Consider the following 9,046-nt stretch of genomic DNA (forward strand, 5'->3'; position numbering starts at 1 on the left):
TTTGAGACAAAGTCTTGCTCTGTGGCCCAGGCTGGAGTGCAGTGGTGCGATCTTGTATCACTGCAACCTCCGCCTCCCGGGGATTCAAGCGATTCTCCTGCCTCAACCTCCCAAGTAGCTGGGACTATAGGTGCCCGCCACCACATCCGCCTAATTTTTTGTATTTTTAGTAGAGACAGGGTTTCACCTTGATAGCCGGGATGGTCTAGATCTCCTGACCTTGTGATCCACCTGCCTCAGCCTCCCAAAGTGCTGGGATTACAGGCATGAGCCACCGCACCCGGCCAATTACTTTCATAGTATCTACCCATAATTCATTTTCCGAAATCCAACAAACACTGTTTGAATACTTCCTGTGTGCCAGGCATTGTTCTGGCTTCTGAACAAAACACCAGGGAACAAAACAAAACAAAAAATTTTGCCCTCATAACACTTAAAGATAATAAACAAGCAACAAAAAAGAACATAAAATAGTAGTAGTTTAGTTAAAGGGTGATTAAGTGCTATAGAAAAAAATAAGGCAAGGAAAGGGAATAGGGAGTGTTGGGGGTATAGCTGTAAATACGATAGTCAGAGAAGTTGATGCATGTGTCAATATATAAAGGATCAAGTAAGCCATGTGGAGAAAGAACATTCCAGGCAGAGAAAACAGCTAGGGCAAAGGCCATGAGGCAGGAACATGCCTGGCTTCTTCCAGGAATAACTAGAAGGACAGTATGCTTGGAGGAAGCAAGCAAAAAAGAAAAGGTGTAGTCAGAGGTAAGGCGGGAAGAAAGGAGATGGGAGGCACCCAGTGCGTGAGCCTTTTAGGACGCTGTAAAGACTGGCTTTCACTCTAGGGAGATGAGGGTCATCAGAGCATTGTTTCGTTGTGTTTTGTTTTTGAGGTGGAGTCTCACTCTGTTACCCAGGCTGGAGTGCAGTGGCACAGTCTTGGCTCACTACAACCTCCGCCTCCCAGGTTCAAGCGATTCTCCTGACCCAGCCTCCCAACTAGCTAGGACTACAGGCATGCACCACCACACCCGGCTAATTTTTATATTTTTAGTAGAGACAGGGTTTTGCCATGCTGACCCTGACCTCAGGTGATCCACCCACCTCGGCTTCCCAAAGTGCTGGGCATCAAAGCGTTTTGAACAAGGCATGACAATGATCTGGCTTAGCTTTAACAGGACCACCTGGCTAACGTGTTGAGAATAAACTGTAAGAGGTCAAAGGTAGAAATAAGAAAGCCACCAAGGGATCTGGTATAATAGGCAAAAGAAGACAGAGGCAGGGGTCAGGGTGAAGGCAGTGGAGGTGGTAAGAAGTGGTGAGATTCTGGACAGATTTTGGATATATAACACCTGAAATAGATTGGATGTAGGATGTGAAAGAATGGGAGGAGTTAGGATAATTCCAAAGTTACTGGCCTGAAGACCTGGAAAGATGGCATTGCCATTTTCTAGGAGAGGAAAAACACTGAAAAAGTAGGTCTGGGGGTGGGAAGGACGACAAGGATGGGGAAAGTAACAATTCCATTCTCACAGATTCTGTTTGCCACACCTGTGAGATCTCCAAGTGGAGATGTCAGGTAGACAGTTGGATGTACAAGTCTAGTGTTTGGAAGAAAGGACTAAGCTAGAGCTGGAGGTTTAGAAACTGACAGAGTATATGATATATAAAGCCATTAGACTAGATTCACTCATTCAGCTAAGGGCATGGATGCAGGTAGAAGAGAGGTCCAGGTAATCAGATAAGGAAACATAGTATATTTCCGCTCAGTCTCTCCCTGCTATTGGGGAAGCTGTAAGAAAGCAAGGACTTGATCTGTCTACTCATTGATGTATCCCTATTCTCCAGAGCAGTACCTGGCATATAGAAGGTCCCTAAATATTTGTTGAATGGAGGAATTTAAAGTCACAGGAGAGAGAATGATTATTGATAAAGACAAATACAGGATTTAAATTCAATAAAATAAATACATTTGTTCATCTTTCATAGCTTTTTCTTATCATCATAATATATATTATAGAAAATTTAGGAAAGTTAAGAGAGGAAAACAAAAGTCACCAACAATTTTTCCTACTTCCCAGAGACAACCATAGTTAACTTTTTCTATATTTCATTTCAAGCTTTCTGGTATGTTACATATACATATTAACAACTTTGGAATCTTGTTGGATAGACAGTTTTTTTCACTCCATATATTATGATTATCTTATCATGTTAATTAGTTTTCAACCTCACTAATTTTGATAGCTGTAAAACATTTCACTGAAAAAGAGCCTTAATTTAAATACTTCTCTATCATTGAATATTAAATGATTTATATTTTACTAATATAAATAACATTCTAAACATGATTCTGAACCTCTGATAATTTCCTTATGATAGATGCCTAGAGACTGAATTACTTAGATCAGGGGTATGAACATTTTAAAGATAAATATTTGAAGAACATTTCAACATGTATTGGTAAATTACCTCCTACAAAAGCTGTATCATTTTTACTCACATTACAATGTATGAAAGCATCTATCTTGCTGCCATCTCACTGGCATTGAGTATTATCTTTGTCAATTTTATAGACCAAAAAACGGTATCATGCTGCTTCAATTTGCATTATTTTGATTACAAAAAGATTGAACATTTTTCAAATGTTTATTAGCCATTTGTATTTTCCTCAGAGAATAATCTCTCCTTTGCCCACTTTTCTACTGTTGAGAATAAGTATTTTGAAGTTGGTTAAAAGCAAAACAAAAGCACAGTTTAAAAATTATCTTAAATATCTTTTAAAAACACATTTTCCAGGCTGGGCACAGTAGCTCACACTTGTAATCCCAGCTGATTGGGAGGCAGAGGCAGGCAGATCACCTGAGTTCAGGAGTTCGAGAGCAGCCTGGGCAACATGGCAAAACCCACCAAATATGAAAAATTAGCCGGACATGGTGGAGCACGCCTGTAGTCCCAGCTGCTCTGGAGGCTGAGGTGGGCGAATCGCTTGGTCCTGGGAGGACAAGGCTGCAATGAGCTGTGATTGCATGCCACTGCACTCCAGCCGGGGTGACAGAGTGAGATGCTGTCTCAAAAAATAAACAAAAAACAAAACACACATTTTCAGACTTTATTTAGAGTTTCCACATAATAAGTTCATTTTTTTAAACCAGTAAACCAGTGCCTGAACACTCGTATCTAGGTCAGCCTAGTACATGCTGCCCTTCTGGTGATCAGAGATCAGAATTTTTATTATGCCCTAGGGATACAGGCCTCCTTAAAACACTGACCACTCATAAAACATAACTCCATCTCATGTGGCCCCTTTCCAACCTCACAGCAGTGAGTGAATTTCAAATAGCAAGAAGACTCATAGTACTATAAGTAAAACCACATTTCATTGATTCTAAAATATACATTTCTCCCCACATTTTAACGTCTCTGAGAGTAGGAGGGATCTTACAAAAGATATTATCTTAAAATCAATGTTGGCCATTTTTTTGCATTGTAGCGCTTTTGAAATGGAAGTGCAACTTACAATGAATAGCCTCTTAGACTCATGAAATGCATACATGCTATTAACAATAGAAAACAATCTTTACCTAAAGATAAAAATTCCACGCTCTAAATAATTTTTTTCTTAGGCAGTTGAACTTAAGGAGTTTATAGTGACATCAATAACAATCTTATATCATATTCATATCCCACCTCCTTCCTCAAAGGACTTGAGGTGACTTAAAAAGTAAAATTTGAAAGTTTAAAATAATAGCTGCAAGATCTGGGGTGAGGAGGAGAAATATGTTTGTTTTTTTCAAGGTTGGGGTCAAATGAGCCCCAAAGAAATGCATATCACAGTCCTCTACATTTCAAAAAGGTAAGACTTAAAGCCATTTTGTAATGGCTTTAAGCTCCCAGCAGAGTCACAGCAAAGAGACAAAGTTAATATTGTCCTTAAACGCAAAGCAAAATAGCTATTGAGGAAAAGCACAGTGTTCTCCTGATGCTGAGTTCTGAGAGAAATTCCTCCCGTGGTGCTACCTTAAAGGCCATGCTGGGTGATGCTGTAGTGACATCGGTACTGACACACTCAACAACAGCTTCCTGGTAGAGACAGTCTTGTTTTTTCATGTTTGTCTCCATAGTGCCTTCCATGCAAGGCAGAGCCCCAGCACCAAAAAGCAGTTCCGAAAAGGATTTTCTTCAAGGGGCCAAATGAATGTGCAGTCTGAAAATACAGTTCTTTCTCCCTGCTGGCTGGATCAAAGGGTAAGACTTAGAATACCTAGACCAATGTTTTCTAATGTGGGATGCTCAAGACAATCCATTAGACAGCGACGCTTTTGTTTATACTGCAGATCCTCCAATAATGTCATTTTGTTCAATGTCCTTTCATTATAATGTGATGAGAAAAAAAAAATATTTTGGTTATGGGTCAAGGCCACTGTCTGTGTGGGATTTTCATATTCTCCCTATGTCTGTGTGGGTTTTCTCTGGGTACTCTGTTTTCCTCCCACATCGCAAAGATGTACACATCAGGTTCATTAGTGTCTTTAAGTTGTCCTAGTGTGGGCTGGGCACAATGGCTCATGCCTGTAATTCTAGAACTTTGGGAGGCCGAGGCAGGTGAATCACCTGAGGTCAGGAGTTCGAGACCAGCCTGGCCAACATGGTGAAACTCTGTCTCTACTAAAAATACAAAAATTAGCTGGGCATGGTGGCGAACACCTGTAATCCCAGCTATTCAGGAGGCTGAGTCAGGAGAATTGCCTGAACCCAGGAACGGAAGGTTGCAGTGAGCTGGGATTGCACCACTCCAGCCTGGGCAACAGAGTGAGACTCAGTCTCAAAAAAAAAATTGTCCCAGTGTTGTAAGTGTGGTATATTTGTGAGTGTGCCCTGCAATGAGATGGTGTCCTGTCCAGGTCTGGTTCCAACCAGGTGCCCTGAGGTGCCAGAATAGGCCCCAGTCACCCACTACCCTGAACTGGAATAAGCTGGTAAATAATTATCTTGTTTTTATTAGTCTTTTAAAAATGTATATATAGCTCACATGTATTTCAATGTTGAATGATACTAGGAGTGTTTTGGTCTTTATTTAGAAGTGTGGTGGTGAAGTAGCTTCTTTCTCAGTATAGTTATTGATTTGTGGTGACATGCCTGAACCAGCCAACACTGTTTCTGCTCCAAAGAAGGACGCCAAGAAGGTGGTGTGACCAAGAGTCAGAAGAAGGATGGCAAGAATCACAAGCATAGCCACAAGGAAAGCTACTGTATATACATTTACAAGGTACTGAAGCAGGTCCATCCCAACTCTGGCATCTCATTGAAAGCCATGAAGATCATGAACTCATTTGTCAATATCTTCAGGTACATCATTCCTGACACATTACAAGTACTCGACAATCACCTCCAGGGAGAGCCATACAGCTTGTGCCTGCTGCCTAGGGAGGATGGCCAAGCACACTGTGTCTGAGAATACCAAGGCTCTCACCAAGTATACCAGCTCCAAGTGAATAACTTCTACTTTCAAAAACCAAAGGCTCTTTTCAGAGCCACTTAAGCCACGTACAGAAAGACAAATATTGCATGTTCTCACTCACATGTGGGAACTAAACAAGTTGATCTTATGGAGGTAGAGAATGGAATGATAGATACCACCGTCATTGAGATAGTGGCTGGGAAGGGTGTGTGGCTGAGCAGGGTTGGGGATGAAGAGAGGTTGGTTACTAGGTACAAACATACAGTTAGATAGAAGGAATAAGTTCTAACATTTGATAGCAGAGTAGGGTGATTATAGTTAACAACAATGTATTATATATTTCAAAATAGCTTGAAAAGTGGCCAGGCCCGGTGGCTCACACTTGTAATCCCACCACCTTGGGAAGCCAAGGGAGGTGGATCACCTGAGGTCAGGAGTTCGAGACTAGCCTGCCCAACATGGTGAAATCCTGTATCTACTAAAAATACAAAAATTAGCCTGGTGTGGTGGCACACGTCTGTAATCCCAGCTACTCGGGAGTCTGAGGCAAGAGAATCGCTTGAACCTGCGAGGTGTAGGTTGCACTGAGCCAAGATCGTACCACTGCACTCCAGCCTGGGCAACAGGGTGAGACTCTGTCTCAAAAAAAAAAAAGTTAGAAAAGAAGATTTGAAATGTTCTTAATACATAGAAATGATAAATACTCAAGATGGTGGACACCCTAGGTACCCTGACTTGATCATTACACATTCTATGTATGCATGTAACAAAATTTCACATGTACCCCATAAGTATGTACAAATATAATGTAATAAGGCCAGGTGCGGTGGCTCACACCTGTAAGCCCAGCACTTTGGGAGGCCGAGGAGGGTAAATCACTTGAAGTCAGGAGTTTGAGGCCTGCCTGGCCAACATGGTGAACCCCATCTCTACTGAAAAATACAAAAATTAGCTAGGCATGGTGGCATGTGCCTGTAGGCCCAGCTACTCTGGAGGCTGAGGTGAGAGAATCTCTTGAACCCAGGAGGTGGAGATTGCACTGAGCTGAGATCATACCATTGCACTCCAGCCTGGGTGACAGAGCGAGACTTCGTCTCAAAAACAAACAAATAAATATAATGTAATCAATAAAAAATTTAAAAAAGTTTGGTGACTTTTTGTGGCCAGAAATATGCCACAGGAACTTAACTCTTATTTATATAAATTAGCCTATGGTAAAATCGGTTTCATTCTACATCCTTTTGCTTAGAGTTAACAGTTTCCAAGAACCTCTTGATAATGTATATGTATTTATTTTTCATGTCAAAAAATAAGAAAAGAAAAAGCTTCACAAAAACCAAGAAAAAATATCTATTTTTGTTTGGAGACAGGATCTTACTCTGTCACCCAAGTCGGAGTGCAGTGGCACAATCACCGCTCACTGTGGCTTCCAACTCCTAAGCACAAGCAATCCTCCTGCAACAGCCTCCTAGGACTACAGGCACATACCACCGTGCTCATCTAATATAAAAAAATAATTTTGTAGAGATAGTGTCTTACTATGTTGCCCAGGATGGTCTGGAACTCCTAGGCTCAAACAATGCTTCCACCTCAGCATCCCAGTGTTGGGATTACAGGCATGAGCCATGACACCTAGCCTTCTAATTCTAAGATATGGATTTACACTGATGCCCTATCTCTGTCAACATCAAATACATGGGTATCCTAAAGGGAACGTGAAAGTTGGGTGGCTTGTATTGCCTGGCATTTTTTCATTTGCTTTCAGCTTATTGCAATATACTGCAGTTCACCTGAGCCTAGATAAAGGTATTTGTGGATTACATTATCTAGTTTTAACTAAATCAATGCACGTAAGATCAGCAGGTAGCTTAAAACATTTCATGCAATGAAATGGGAAAGCAAAGATAATGCAAGCACAAGTGAGTAACAAGAAAATGGCAGAGCTGACCCTTCTACTCCCTGTATAAGTTCTGCAGCCGCTACATTATCAGGTACGAACATCAATAACCCAATGTGATCTGACAAGAAGATAGCTGAATTGAAAATTATCGCACAGAAGACTATTAGAAATATCTGCTACCATTAGCGTTAAACCTCACCTTGAGATATTAGCTAATGATGGTATGAAGTTACTGTAATTAACATATTTTAAAAATGAAGCATCTAGAACATGAAGACAAACCTCGATGATTTTTTTCATGTTTAATGTTTTAATGTTTTGAGTCATGTGATAATCCAGTATGTCACAAAATACTGTTACATGAAAAGATAAATGTTTAGAAGGCTTTTTGAGTTTCCATAATTCAACAGAGAAAAAAACAAAAGTCTCATACCTCTGCAAAATCATCTGTTCTTCATGCCACAGTAAAACTAGCTGCTCTAACGTGTAGAGACAAAAAAAAAAAAAAAAAACTGATGTCAAACTAAAATGCATTCCTTTGTCAGCAAATATATTTAGAAGACATATAGAAAACATTGTTGACGATTGGAAGAAACAAGCATTAGAACAAATTATGCAGTGTGGGAGGTTTGCAATACACTTGGATAGAAGTACAGATATTTCTAACATGTCTCAGCTTGAGGTATTTGCTAGATTCTATTTCAATAATAAAACCTCTTTTTTTCTGAGTCACTAAAGGAAAGATGTTCCAAAGATGATATTTTCTGCAAAGGAGATGATTTCTTTGACAAAAACAATATTTTACAAGAAAACTGTAATGACCAGTAAGGTGATTGCTTTGCCCTTGGATCTCTGATCTCCCACCTATTTGAGAAGTACCTGTCTGTCTTCTTTTCCTGACTCTTTGTCTATTGGATCTCTAAATGTTGTTCCTTGGGGTTCCATCCTGGAAGACTGTGGGGTAAAGTAGATTAATGTAACCAGATTTACTGTAGCAATAGGCAGATAAAGGGAGGGATTCTAACAGCTTTAATTACAGCTCTTCTATTTCCACCCCCCCACCCCCACCCCACATCCTGATGTAAAGGCTCTGGGTCAGCTATTTTCTAGAATTCACCCTGTAGCGGGATTATTCTGAGGTACTCTTGCTACCTAACCAGTGCCATTTCCTTCTTCCATTTCCATCCGTTTCCTTCTCAGTCCACAACCTATCCGACTATGAGGCCAGGCATAGTTACACAATTGGGGACCATGGATTTTAATTCACAGATTACCTGACTAGGGCTGGACTGGTCCTAGAAATAATGTGTTTCGTTCAAGGGCTCACCTAGGCTCTCTTTGGGGCTGGATATACTGGCCCCTGGAAGGGCTGAGCACTTTGAAGCTCTGTTAGCAGGCCAAGAGCTACAGTTGCTAAGTAGGATCTGATGCCATTCCTTCCAGTGTTATCTATTAGATCACCAGAATTATTTGGAAATGGGAAATATGTTATAGAGTGTTCCCTTTCTTCATTATTGTGAATAATAATATATTTAAACTTTGTACTAAATAATAATATACAAATAGCAAAGTATACATATCAGCCGGGCAAGGTGGCTCATGCCTGCAATCCCAGCACTTTGGGAGGCCGAGGCAGGTGTATCACCTGAGGTCAGGACTTCGAGACCAGCCTGGGCAACATGATGAAACCC

General features: G+C 40.7%; 1 protein-coding gene across 4 annotated transcripts in view; it reads right to left on the minus strand.

Annotated features, from left to right (window-relative positions):
* PCYT1B (phosphate cytidylyltransferase 1, choline, beta) overlaps positions 1-9,046 on the minus strand; it is a 101,843-nt gene that overhangs the window by 59,193 nt on the left and 33,604 nt on the right. Inside the window, exon 2 of one of the 4 annotated variants that reach the window (XM_017516461.2) lies at positions 8,235-8,309. The exons of the other annotated variants lie outside the window; for them this stretch is intronic. Within the exon in view, the coding sequence (XP_017371950.1) occupies positions 8,235-8,309 (75 nt within the window). The remainder of the gene's footprint in view (positions 1-8,234; positions 8,310-9,046) is intronic. 4 annotated transcript variants of the gene reach the window in all.

Source organism: Cebus imitator, unplaced genomic scaffold (genome assembly GCF_001604975.1).
Source record: "Cebus imitator isolate Cc_AM_T3 unplaced genomic scaffold, Cebus_imitator-1.0 Scaffold589, whole genome shotgun sequence".
NCBI classification, from domain to species: Eukaryota; Metazoa; Chordata; class Mammalia; order Primates; family Cebidae; genus Cebus; species Cebus imitator.